The 14,013-nt window shown below is 37.9% G+C and overlaps 2 protein-coding genes across 5 annotated transcripts in view; one reads left to right on the top strand and one right to left on the bottom strand.

The window, feature by feature from the left end:
- jade2 (jade family PHD finger 2) overlaps positions 1-10,787 on the bottom strand; it is a 150,537-nt gene extending 139,750 nt beyond the window's left edge. The window contains exon 1 of one of the 3 annotated variants that reach the window (XM_044140396.1): positions 10,744-10,787. In XM_044140396.1, the coding sequence (XP_043996331.1) occupies positions 10,744-10,746 (3 nt within the window). In that variant the 5' untranslated portion in view covers positions 10,747-10,787. Of the gene's footprint in view, positions 1-4,990; positions 5,924-9,775; positions 10,040-10,743 lie in introns of those variants that run through there. The other 2 variants (XM_044140398.1, XM_044140397.1) reach the window with 2 other exon arrangements.
- Positions 10,788-12,184: 1,397 nt separating this feature from the next.
- On the top strand, positions 12,185-13,962 carry cdkn2aipnl (CDKN2A interacting protein N-terminal like). 2 transcript variants are annotated; one of them, XM_044140401.1, is made up of 3 exons: positions 12,203-12,485; positions 13,295-13,400; positions 13,482-13,962. In XM_044140401.1, the coding sequence occupies exons 1-3, from the start codon at positions 12,274-12,276 to the stop codon at positions 13,488-13,490; spliced, it is 327 nt and encodes a 108-aa protein (XP_043996336.1). In that variant the 5' UTR covers positions 12,203-12,273; the 3' UTR covers positions 13,491-13,962. The 2 variants fall into 2 exon arrangements, with proteins under 2 accessions (XP_043996337.1, XP_043996336.1); XM_044140402.1 differs by lacking the exon at positions 13,482-13,962 and having other exon boundaries at positions 12,185-12,485; positions 13,257-13,381.
- The last annotated feature ends 51 nt before the right edge of the window (positions 13,963-14,013 follow it).

The following is a 14,013-nucleotide window of genomic DNA, read 5'->3' as shown; positions in this document are numbered from 1 at the left end:
CTTTGGACACCCATGTTGAAGACAAATGAAGTAGCTCCAACAAACACAAATCAGTTTTCTAACAATGATAAGCAACTGGTCCAGTCAAAACCCAAAGACACATAACATTCCAGCTTTAAAGCTTCACTCACGATCTCCCTTTCAAACACACACACACAGACACACACACACACACACACACCACTGTCTCGTGACTAGCTGGAAGAAGAGCCATGAGTCACTCTGTGATGCTGATATCAGCGCCACCATTCCCATCAACCCAAGCCGCTCCCCTGTGGGCCTCAGTGAACGCTCCGTAGGGATCTGCAGCAGGAATGAATGAATGAATGAATGAATGAATGAATGAATGAATGAATGAATGAATGAATGAATGAATGAAGGGAAAAAGGAAGGTCAAACAGAGAAGACTGTCATCACGCTAAATGAGCCAGGCTTTATGGATTCCTCTGTAACTTCGTGAAAACAAAAGGTTTGAACTGGAAGAGTCGACAGAAACTGGGCTGTCACTATAAATCAGCTAATCATGTGATAAATTAAAACAAAATCAATAGTTTCCATTTGCAACTAAACCTTTTCTTGGGAAGAATAATTTGGTTTACAAAGACTTCATAATTTATATTATTTATTTTGGATATTTAAAATGTCTTCCTTGCATTAAGTCATTATTGAAAACAGCTATATTATTATCGCAATGGATTCTGGGATAATTAATCACTGAATGTACACTAAAGGAATGCTTTGTTGTTGCATTTTAGACACTAGCATGTTAACTTACTTTAAAAAATGTTTTGTTTATTTGTATTTCATTAGCATTTAAATTTGTTTTAAATCGTTAAAAACCTGCAGAATATGCCAATTTTTTTCATTTGATTACTTGATTATCCTTTTATGTTTGACTTTTACTTTTTGAATTTATTTTCAGTGATAGTCTAACTTATTACCGATGCAATCTTTTGCATCAAAGCAAAGTAAATCAGAAAAAAATAAATAAAAAAAGCTAGCAGTGAGTGTTGAAAGCAGCAAAGTAAGGTTGGACATTTTGCTGCTTCTCGTTAAACATCCATATTCCTAAAGCGAATCCCGTCTGGAGTTCAGGAAGCATCTGGCATCAATGTGTTTACATCCTCAGACTATAATATCTGATTATAAATGTTGGCGATAGCAAGCAGAGACAAATATAGGCAGATCTGAACATCAGGAAGGAAACAGAGGAAAGTACTAAAGTGTGTAATAAAATGTTAATAGTTCCGGCACACAGGTTTTATTTTTATCTTTATGCATGAGGAGACTCAGAGGCAGCACTGTTTATCACAGATAAAAAGCTCTGAATGCATTATGACAAAAGAAACTGAGAAGAAAAACAAGATGCTTTCACCTGCAGTACCAGTTATGAACACTAGGAGAAGGCTGGTTGTTATAAATATAAATCCTGTCTGGCAGATTTATACATACAGTAGTTAAACAGTTAAACATTAATTGTATTTAAAGAAAATGTGATCAATCACCGTAAGTCCCATCTAATTTTAAAGCAGATATTTTAGTGTCCATTTTGAAAAACAAAGTGGCTGCATCCTAATGATGGGCAAAATTTATCACCACTGAATGCTGTTATTCAGCTCATAGTACAGTTATCTGTAACCTCTATAAACACATTCCAACGTGACGACATGAGTGCAAGAATAAAAAGCTGATCGCTAACAATGACTAGCATTGGGTTTTGCTGTTAAGTTATCAATATAACGGCTAAATCTTTAATGTACGCCTGGTTTGTTAAAGAAAAAGCCACGCAGAGCTACTAATTGTCAACACTATGACAACTAATTGATTGATTTATTGCTTATTGAAAGAGGCCTATTAATCGCTCTACTGCAGCTAGCATAGCATATTGAAAATGCTAAAGCTAGTTAGCATAGTCACAGATGACAACAAAACCATTTTCCTGAAACAGTAAGTTGTTTATCCACCATTAGCACATTTAGCAGCGAGTACATGAGGATGATTGACAGCAATAAGCCCCGCCTCCTGGCTCTCTTTGGTTGTTCTTGGTGCATTTCTTCAGACAGAAACAGCAGCTCAGGAAGGAAGCGGAAGAGATCGATCTTTTCACAGATTTATCTTGGAGACAGTTTTAACAAATGTGTAAAAAATAAACATTTTATAAAAATTACAAACTGTAACTTTAGTCAGTATCAGCAACCACAAACTCCGCTAAAAAAGCCTGTAGTGGATAACATCCTCAGATACAGCAACACACACATAATCCCTCCGTTTCATTGGTTCCCGTCTCACATGACACACATTTCTAAATCCGCCTGCAGCCGTCTAAATCCATGTCGACACATACGGACGGATGTGTGTGTGTGTGTGTGTGTGTGTGTCTGAATCAGAGGGGATTCAGGCTACAGTTTGCATGACGTCAGACCTCCATTCATGAACACCATCCCTCCTCCTCCTGTTAGCGTAGCCGCTAATGTGATACAGTGCATCACGTGGGGGTCCTTACCCCCTTGTCCAACCAATCAGAGCTCAGCGATTAAAGGCATGGGAAACACACGATGCTACACCTGCACATGTCAGGCTAAAGAGGCTTTCACAGGAAGTTGGACGATGAGCGTCACCCTACGGCTGTTTGGGATACAGACGGCTGGTTGGCACGGTGACGGACGCAAAGTAGAAACAGGCAGAAAAGAAAGGAAGAGAAAGTGGAGCCACAAAGACGGAGATACAAACGAATCCCAAACACCAAGAATCAGTTTGATTCCCAACAGGAGGAGAGACACACACACTGCAGCTGACTTGAGAGAGGAGTCAGAGTGTGTGTGTGTGTGTGTGTGTGCCAGGTTTTTATATCCTTATGGGAACCTATTTCTGCCTATAATGTGGAGTTATGGGGACCGTTGCTCCTTGTGGGAACATGTTCTTGGTGCCCATGATGGAAATCGTTGTTTTTGGGTTAGTGGTTAGGTATGTGATGGTCAAGGTTATGGTTATGCTGTAGAAATTAATGGAAGTCAATGTGAAGCCACAAGTGATGCAAACACAACTGTGGTGTGTGTGTGCGTGTGTGTGTGTGTGCAGAAGATGTCTTTGTATGACAGTGATGTGTGTGAACTGCATGAGAAGGTTCTGCTGCCACAATGGGGAGAATTGAACAACTCCCAGGATGATTCCAGCTTTGCAGCCAGGTGAGAATGATGAGCAGGTGACCAATCAGAGGGCAGGGAACCCAAACAAATACTCCGGTAAGAGTAGAAATACTTCAACGGAGTTTTACTCCAGGAAAAAGTACACGTCCAAGAAATTACTCAAGGGTACAAAAGTACCCTCGAGTAATTTAATATTAAATTATATTAAATTATCATTTAATATTTAAAAAAATTCATCATCAGACAAACCAAAATAAAAATAGGAAATTTTGGTATTTTAAAAACCAAAATTACAACAGTAAAAAAAATAACAAAATCAGGCCAAATAAAATGTTTCCAAATCAGTTTAATTCAATAAAAAAAAACTTCAGAAACTTTAACAGAAACTGTCTGGTGAAGTTTTAGTTAAAACATGTTTGTTTTTCATTAAGTGGGAAGATTTTACTCATGTAAGAGTAGAAATATTTCATAAGAAAATTACTCAAGTAAAAGTAAAAAGTGCATTGTAAAAAAAAAAGTTAATTTTTAAGTACATCTTTTCCATAAAAGTTACTCAAGTAAATCTAATTGAGTAAATGCAACTAGTTACAACCCAGTCTTGGAGGTGATAACGCAGCGACTTTCTTCATATATTTAGCAACATTTCAGACAAAAAAAATTGGTATCGGACAAAACAGGTCAGGCCTTTTAAAGGTCGGTATCGGAAATCGGTCTAAAAACTGCAATCGGTGCAAAGCTACATGAAGTCCAAACTTTTTCAAAATATGTTTTCAAACTTTTCCAGCATCACAAATAAATTACAAACAAGACAGTTAAGACAAAAAATGCTGTTTCAATTTACCATCATAGTATCTTGTAATGGTAAATCTCATTCTACAAGGTAAACTAAAATATAACAAAATATTATGTTTTGAAAAGATATTTAATTATGATAGTAATTGACTAACCTAAAGCAAGAGAAGTTTGGTCAGTTTTAATTTGGTTATTGCTTTATTTGAGTCGTATAAAATAAAATATACATATTGTACCACCTGTTAGGTAAAAAAAGTATTAAACAAATAAAATACATATGCATCCTCTTATACACAACAGAAATCAAGCACTTTCCAAACCTTGAAAAAATTTAATTGAAATCATTTTCAAGGATTTTAAGATAGCAGATGTCAAGTGCAAGGTGGTTTGTGGTTGTTTGATACCCACACACACGCACACGCACACGCACACACAGATCCAGCTCTGACTGGAGGTAAACAACAGCCACGCCCCCCTCTCCCTGAGCCAACCATAGCTGCACAGCACGCAGCAGCAGCAGGAGGAGGAGGAGGAGGAGGAAGAGGAGATGAGTTGCTCTAATTTCTTGATGTGAGCTTGCGTGCGCTTGCGTGCTCAGCCTCCCCGCTGTATAATTGCTAGATTTCCCCAAGGAATGAAATAAAAAGAGCATGCACATCCCTCTGCTGCTGCAAAACGTTCGGCTGCCTCCTCTCCTCTTCCTCCTGCTGCTTCTCTCCACGTAACTTTCATCATGCGTGCATGAGTCTAGACATGCGTGGCTTGTTTAAAACACACATTCGCTGCAGCGACTGTAAAATAAAACCAACTGGGACATTCTCCAGCAGCGGCCAAGTTTACCTGCCTGCTGGACTCCTCATTTCATTTTCCCGCAAAGCCTCAGATAAAATGCATTTCCGCTTCCAAAACCTGCCAAAGTGCGCACACAGCCGCCGGCCTAGCGCTGCCAGAGCACAGCGAAGTGGACTTCAGAGGTCCTGAACGCAACACGGGAGCCCTGAACGCAGCTCGCATCCATTTTAAAGGCGTGAATAAATAAATGCTTTCCGTACCTTGGTGGGAGTCAGCTTTGGATTCACAGACGTCCTTAGTCCTGGATTAGATCAGATTTAGGAGATCATCTGGAGCAGGCACATGTAGTTTACCAGCAGAGGGTTGGTGCTGCTAAACATCCCCCCATACACACACACACACACACACACACACACACACACACACACCGGACACTTAAACCACGCAGGGTGACAGGACTGTCTCTCTTCTCCCGGCCTCCCCTCCCCTTTGCACTGCGTGTTGACAGCGCGTCAAAGACAGGAGTCCGAATCCAAAATGTGTAAAATCCCACTCCTGAACACAAACCCGGAGAGAAAAGTGGCGAGCAGTCAGTAGGAAACCAAACGCAGCGCTACCGCCGGCGTGCCAGGCTCCGAGATGCGCGCAACATGGAAAGCATGTCGCATTTTGCAAAAAAATAAAAAAATAAAAATTAAAATAGCAGCCGAAACGTGGAGGAGTCCCAATCCGGCTGTTTTCCTCCTTCGGAGCCAGCGGGAGGAGGAAAGGAGGCTGGGGAAGCAGAGGAAGGAGGGTGGCTGAACCAAAAAAAATAAAAAAAACGGGGATATATTTCCACGAGATGAGTCAGTAAAAACACCGCACGCCAGTAACGTAACGGTGCTGGTTGAGAAATAAAACCCAGATCTGAACTCGTCTCCAGTCGCTCCTCCGGCCGGTGAATGCCTGCAACACCGCGCTGCAAAACATATATATATGCACAGGCGAGTCTGGAGCTGCAAACAGCAGAGAAAAGATTTTCTTACATAATTAAAAGATCGACAACAACACAGAGAGGAAGTCAGGAAAAAAATCCGATCTTATCATCTGCTTGAAAACTATTTTGGCGCCATATTTATGGCGTACTTTCAATTCACGGTTACAGAAAACTGTACTTCCTACTCCGACAAATGTGAGGTTGCAGCGCCCCCGTGAGGAGAGGGTGGATATTGAAGCTTCACCTGTCGGTCTAAAGCATTTCTGAATATTGGACAGAAAGAGTCTAAATATTCATTATTGTGACGATCAAACTAACAAAAAAAACTTGTTTTTTTGTGCATTTTTTAATTTCAACATTTTAGTATTTTATGCAAATAAAATAATACAATTAAAATTTTTTTAATAAAATAATTTGTTTATTTGCAACGAATGCAGCTAAAAACAAGGTTTGTTCATTTTCCAAACAGTAAAATTCAAGAACTTTTCAAGCATTTTTAAGATCAGTTTTCAAACTTTCATCTCCACACTTTGGAGATAGAAAACTAAAACGGACGGTTTTGATTCGCTATTATCTATCATTTATTACCATTATTTGTAAAACTGCTGTTCACTAACGATGGCTAGCATTGGTGTTAGCTGTCAAGCTGTTAACCTAGCACGCTAAATCTTAAATGTACACCTGACATTTGAAGAAAAATGGACACAGTGATTTGCTACTAATTATCAACACTATGACAATTAGATAACAAGGAAAAAGTTTGAATTATAAAAAAACATTGAGGGAGAGGGAAGTAGGTGAGCTATGCTAGCTTGACTATGACAACTTAACATGTAGACGTGCTGCAGAATTTGATGCGTTTCAGTTCAGTTTAAAAATGAAAAAAAGGCGACCCAAACACCAACTCTGGCAGACGATTATTAGAGAAGGTGCTTAAATTAGCTAGCTTTTGGTGTTGAATCCTGATACATTAGAGGAGTTGTTGTCAACCAGTCACCATGGCAACAAATTTGTGTGTAGTGCAGCAGACACAGAGAGCAAGAAAAAAGTGGTTTTTAGTTGTTGTTCAAAGGTTTTTCTGCGTTATTTTCCCCTTTGCTCTGCTGCACTAAATTAATAGAAGCTTCATCTCCAGGTTTCATTTAGGAAACGGTTTTTCCGCCGCAGCTCCGCTACAGACGGAAAAGAATCGTCTTGTTGCCCTCCAGTTTTGTGAGCAAGCGTAAAATTTCTAGATGTAAACAATAACATGAAATGGGTTTATATTAGAAAACTACAGAAATCTGCAGTGGCGTGATACTTCAATAAACAATGCGTGCATCACATCAGAGAGGAAATTACATCAGAGCGCGTAAGGGAGACGGTCACAGGGTGTTTCCTGATGGGACGCTGTTTCTGCCTCCAGTTTGTCCAGGAGAAGGAGAAAAACAAATGAGTGAGCTGGTGCTGTTTCATCTGACTGGCTGCCAGAGAAATCCCTCCTCCACGCCCTTCAACGCCTCATTTCACTTTGAGCAAAACAAAGTGAAAGCAGCACACGCAGTTTTTCCCTCCCTCCCTGCATCTCTCCTCTGTCTGACACCTGGTGCAGCTGAAAGGAGCTTTCAGAATCTCACATCTATCTGGAGAAGCAGTTCCCATCCTGGAACCACTCAGGGACCGGTTCGGTTCGTTTAGGGACCAAAGTTGTAACATTTGTTAAATTTTCAGGTGTTGCAGTTTGGTTTCACACTGCAGTGAGTGTGAAACACTCAGAATATTAGGGCCATAAGAAGAAGAAATAAAAAATCATGAGAATAAAGTCAGAATATTTTGATGTCATTCTTATATTGCGCCAACGTTGTTCTCATGAGAGTTTACTTTTGTAATATTATGACTTCTGGTAATTTTATGAATTTATTCTTGTTATTTAAGATTTTCATTTTCTTAGCCTGGCCGTAATTCTCTGTCATCTAAACCAACAAACCCCTTGAGCAACCTGTTCCCCTCCTGGCCTGTAGGGGCGCTGCCCCAAGAACCACTGAATTAAACGACACAAAAACCTCTGAAGACACTGAGAGCAACTTCCTTCTTCACCAAATGGAAACATGATAAATTAAAACAAACTCAATCATTTCCATTAGCATGATTGATCGTTTTTTTTCTACTAAAAACCGGATGATATAATTTTCAGTTTTGTCTTTTGGTCTAAATCAGGGGTCTCAAACTCCAGTCCTGGAGGGCCGCAGTCCTGCAGTTTTTAGATGAGCCACAGGTACAAAACACTGGAATGAAATGTCTTAATTACCTCCACCTTGTGTAGATCAGTTCTCCAGAGCCTGAATTATTCTATTCAGGTGCAGCAGAGGCTCATCTAAAAGTTGCAGGACCGGGGTCCTCGAGGACCGGGGCCCTCGAGGACCGGAGTTTGAGACCCCTGGTCTAAAGTAAAACTTTTTTGTTTACAGAGACCTGAGAATTCATTTTATTTGTTCTGTTTTTTGTTTATTTATTTTGAATATTTAAAATGTCTTAGCATCTTAGTAATGTCTTAACTTGCTCATATTAAAGTTCATATTAAAACTATATTTAATATAGTTTATATTAAATTATAGAATTTAGTGGCATTCTTAAGAAACATGTTTTTGTATTGTATTTTCAAACGTTTAGTGATCATATCTGCGTTTTCCTTGGCCGACTGGACGTGTTTCCCCGTTTCCTCCTGAGTCAGCGTTCATCAGTCAGCGACTCATCAGAAAACGGCTGGCGGCCCAGAGAGGATTATTTCAGCATCAGGAGATATTTCAGGGTGAGAAACGATGGTCGTAAACTTAATGGGTCGGTTCTCTCAATAAAGCAGCGGCTTGTATGACTTGGAAGCGGTCCAAAACATGCTGCATAAAGAAGTGCCTGGGGTAATTTCAGAAGCTCTCACTTCCTATTGGTGCTTTTATCGCTTTTTAAAACTTTGTGGTGTGAGAGTGGATTGGATATTCAGAGACCAGGGTTCAGAGACGTCAAATCACATTTTGTTCATACCAGATCAGATTTTAATACATTTTAGGTCTTGCAGTTTTTCTAAGTAAAATTGACATTTACAGAAAATATCTTCAAAAGCTTGGATAGTTTTTTTGTGTTGGAGTTCTCATAAAAATATTACTTCATTCTCCTCATAATATGACTTTATTCTGATAAAGTCATAATATAAAGTATATTATCACATTACATTATTCTCGTACTACTTCAACTTTATTTTCATATCACTGTAACTGAAAAACATATCAAGATATTTCATATCAGTCAATATCAATAATTATTGATCAGTTTTTTTAATTACCTAAAATATAACCAAACTGGTGTCACAACCTTTCCTGTTTGATCCAGTTTTATTTGCTGTATTTTTATTTTTAAGCGGTTATGAGGCACAGAGGGGAAACCTGGAACTAGGCGACCAAAGAGTCGCCTAGCAACAATAAATGTACATAGTTATTACCCAACTTTGGTCATATTTGTATGCTGTTTTTTTTCCTTAATATGCATAAAAAGTCTGGCAGCAATAATGCCTCGAATTGACAAATAAAAGACATAAATCACAAAAACATTTCATACCCCATTCATCAACATTAGTTTGATTACGTATTTTTTATTATCACCAACATAATATGTGTTTTTTTCTCCTAAATTATATTTTGGCAAAAAAAAAAAAAAAAAAACTTTGAAAGGTGACAATATATAAGCAGTTCTGTGAAAACTATTTTTTCGTTTCAGATTTCTTCTGTTGGTTACATTTTTTCTAAATAAATACCAGATACTGTTTTCTTGTACCAGATAACGGGACAATTCAGCTGCTAATGGATTTAGGTATATTATTTACACGAAAATGTCAAAATTCACACAGAAACATAAAGACAGAACACTAAATAACACACTTATACAGTTTATCAGACAGAAATGTTCAATTGGGGACTAGTTAAACTTTAAGTGTCGGTGTACAGAAACATGTTAAACCAGTATATTGTGGCAGACAAAAACATCGATTTAGGTCGTTTGTAATTATATAGTATAATACAAACTGATATTTTCTTACTTTGTTTCAATATGAAGTCCACCAGTCTCTCTTTGCGATTTTTCTTCAAATAAAAGTCGGAAAAACATATCATTATCTTTGCTTTCTGAGCTCCAGCTAGCTGACTAGCACCAAAGCTAGCCCGCTTTTTCATTGAACTTTGACATTAAGTACGTCACGTAATCACGTGACTACGCTAGTACAGTGTGGGCACCCTCTTTTTCGCATTAAGCCCAGTTCACACTATACGATTTTAGAATTGTCGGCCGATTTTCAAAACCTGAGACAACACACTAGCCGACCGAAATCGTAGGTATAACGGTCCGATCGGCCCGGTCGTGCCGTGTGGTGTTCAGCCAGCCACACTGATTTCTCACCGACATTCAGATTCCAGACCGGAAATACAGGAATAGGCCACTGTAGCACAGGTGAATTTAGAGTAAACAAACATGGCAGACAACGTAGAAGCAATAGCGACAGTTTGTGAGCTTATTTTAAACATAAAAGATGTAACAAAAAGAAAAGGCGTTGGATAAAAGCATGGAGGCGGCGGCTCTATTATTTTAAAGTTACTTTTTTTCGTCTATATAATTTGTGTGTTTTATATTATTTTCTGTTCTGTCGTTTCATTGGTTAATTAGTATTCTGTCGTTACTTTAAGTTTCATTGGTTAATTAGTATTTGCTATTTTAATGATTGCAATTACATTGAGAACAATATGCACAAAATAATGGCTACAAGTCCAGTTAACTAATTTTAAAATCAGGCATTAATCAATGTGTTAGAGAGACAATTACATTCTGTAAGCGTCAAGGCCTGGCTGAATGAATAACCTTATCGTTTTAACCTATTTATGTCAAATTAACGATGAACAGCTAAAAAATTACCGGAATCAACTGTGGTAACAATTTGGCTCCAAATCCTCTCCTTGTCATTTCTATATTCTTTACACGAAATGTTGGATAAACATTAATGTTGTTCCTACATACCATCGCTGATGTCCGCTGGACTCTGGGTTGCGCCACGTTAGCTGTTTGGGTTCCTCTCCGTGCTTTCTGATTGGCTATCTATCACATTTAACAAGCTGCGTTCTCACTACCAGTTAGGGAAAACCCCACACGCTGCGATAATCCAGCATGTTGAATGTGTCCCATTTCAGATGGGAGCGGTCCCGAGGTTCTACCGACCGGACCGGATCAGTGTAACACACTGCAGGATGATCGGCTTAAAATATAGAACGTTCTAAGATTGTCGTAAAGGGAAAATCGGGGCAAAACAATCGTGTAGTGTGAACTGGGCTTTCGCTACAACAGAAACAAAGGTTGTTTTTCCTGAATAAAAACGTTTTTTCACTGATACCGATTCTATTCACTATAGATTAGTTTAATTTTGCAGCCAGTTCTGTACAATTTCTTTGAATTACTTATTCAAATGTTTTTTTAGGTTTAGAGGACAGCATAGCATAACCTTTTGAAATTTATTATTTTGTAATATTTCAATGGAAATATTACATTGCTTCCTCCAAATAGTATCTAAAACATTTATTTCCATAGATGGTAACATCAGGTAGCTTGTTTGATAAGCAACATTTGGATAATAAATGTTACATTGATTGAACTAAATTAAACTAAACATTTAGTGTAGCTTCACTGGGCTTCAACATGACCTAGAAAATTATGAAACATAACACAAAATAAAGAATAAAATGGCATGTATTTGAATTTATTATTTATTTCATTCATTTACAGTTTGAAAAGAATGTGTCACAAGTTGATAGAAAGAAAAGTTTTTAATGAAAAGAAATAGTTGGAAGAAAATAAAATTACATAACCTACCCCTTTATTCAAAAGTCAATTTGCTAAAACAGACTATCGATCAATGATCCTTATACAAAAACATACAACATGGTATTAGTTAAGAAAATGAATAAAAATGAAATTAGGAAAATAAAGCCCTAATACTACAAGAATAAAGTCATGTTGTTTTGAGAATGAAGGGATTCCGAGAAAAAAGTCATAATAGGAGAATAAAGTCGTAGTATTACTAGAAAAAAATAATTATATTACAACTTATTCCAGTAATAACTCCATTCCTGTAATATTATGACTTTAGTCTTCTACTATTTGTACTTTATTTTCCTAATGTTATTCTTGTTATTCTCATACAAATTCATTCTTGCAATATCCTGAATTTATTCTAATAATTAAATTTTTTACATCTTTTTTCCTTATTCTGGCCCTAATATATTGTATTAAATACAAAACAGGCAAAAAGATTATCTTTGTAAATTTAGTGGATCTTCTGAATTGAAAATTAAAAGTAAACTATCCATAGATTAGTTTCAGAGTAAACTGGTATAACTATAAACATTTTAATGCGAGTTAATAGCATAATAAAAACATTTGAAGCGATTTGACCTGGCCTTGCTTCAAGTGAGTTGCTATGTCGTTCCACCACCACAGTGCGGCGCTGCAGGGGGAAATACGTCACCGGAAGTTGCGTTCTCGTAAACGAGAAAGATGTCTGCACTCGATGTCCAGGATTTTATCCAGCAGAACCGGGCCACGGCCCAGCAGGTGGAGACGTTTCGGGGTTACTGGGAGAGCGACAAGCACTGGGATGCGCGGAGGGAGTTCATCCTGCGGAACATGAGCGACTTTGAGGCGGATCGGCTGGACCATCTGCTGTCCCTGTCTATGGTGTGGGCCAACAACGTCTTCATGGGCTGCCGGTACGTGAACGCACCACGAGCCCCGTTTGCTGAAATTAATCAGAACTCACAACACATTTACTAGTTTATGTTTTGGGAATTAGCAGAACCAGGTTTAAAAGTTATATTATGAAAACTGGGGTTTTAATAATCGGAGTATTTACACCGGAAGTGTAATTGTTAAGTGTAGTGACATCATTACATTACATTACATTTCTCCCTTACTCCTCTTCTTTATTTAGTTTGTTTCCTCCTGCCCTTTGTGTCCCTCTTTTTCTTTCTTCCTTGTTTCCTATTCTCTCTTCTTTTCATCCTTCTAACCTACATTTCTTTTTTCCTTTCATCCTTCTTTACATTCATTTATATTCTTTTTTTCCCCCCATCCAGAGTATACCAAAGTTTTCTGTATAAGAAAATGTTTCCTCTTTTATCACATCAGCATCAAATTATCACTTGCAGGACTTTGAAACATTTTCATTTTTAGACGTTCTGGTAAAATTGCATCGTTTTTGCTGATATGACTATGTGCTCGTAATTAAACAATTAAAAGCTTTTCCGTGATACTCCGTCGTACAACTCAAAGGAGGGATGATTGGAATAAAAACCCCTTATTGAAAATATTTCTGCTATTTGTAATTTATTTTTTAGAAAACGGGAGAAAAATACAGATTAAAATCGGATGTGGTATGAAAAATATATTTTAAGTTTTTAAGCCATAACTTTCTTTACATCCCTGTGCTGCAGTCCAAATAAAAGTACCTCTTCTTCTTCTTCTGTCAATAAAAACTGCAGTTGTGTAGCGACTGACCCCGTCTGTTTGCTAACTGCAGCTACAGCGCGGCGCTGCTGGAAAAAGTGAAGGAAATGGCCGACGGCATCGTGGTGGAGGACGCGCCCGTTTTCAAGACCAGAGATGAAATCATTAAAAGTCAGCAGGTCGGTTGCCTTGGAAACGCATCAACTTTTAACCCGCTGTAGGAGGAAATCTTCACCGACTTGTTGTTCTGCTCCTCACAGGGCCGATGACCAGAACCGGACCCGTCGGTTCAGAACCGGAAAAGCTGAAATGTTTACTAACATGGACCAAGTTTTTATGGTTTTACAATTTAAAAAAAAAAAAAATCATGTAAAGAAACGGCTGTATTTTCAGGGTATGGGAGCATCTCATTGCATAACTTTTTATCGACTTTACTAGGAACGCACTGATATGAAGATTTGTTGTGATATTTAATACTGTCGGCCGATAATCAATATTATATACATTTCTCAACCGTTTTGACACCTTTGGTGTAAATAAGAACAAATACTGGTTAATATCAGCCTGGTTTTATTTACCAAGCGTATCGATATGTTAAATTAGTAATATCGGCCAATGCCGATATATGATGCATCACTAGATTTTACTACATTCAGTTGTTATACATAAATATGTACATTTACAGTGAAACTGCATGTTTTAACATGTTTTATAGCAGAATAAAGAACCTTGTTTTTTTAACTCTGATTTACGTTGAATGTCGGTGATATTGCGAAGGCAGAAAATTAAAAA

This window comes from Gambusia affinis, linkage group LG15, assembly GCF_019740435.1.
Source record: "Gambusia affinis linkage group LG15, SWU_Gaff_1.0, whole genome shotgun sequence".
Taxonomy (NCBI): Eukaryota; Metazoa; Chordata; class Actinopteri; order Cyprinodontiformes; family Poeciliidae; genus Gambusia; species Gambusia affinis.
The sequence above is the reverse complement of the archived record's forward strand: the minus strand, read 5'-3'. Positions and strand labels throughout refer to the sequence as shown.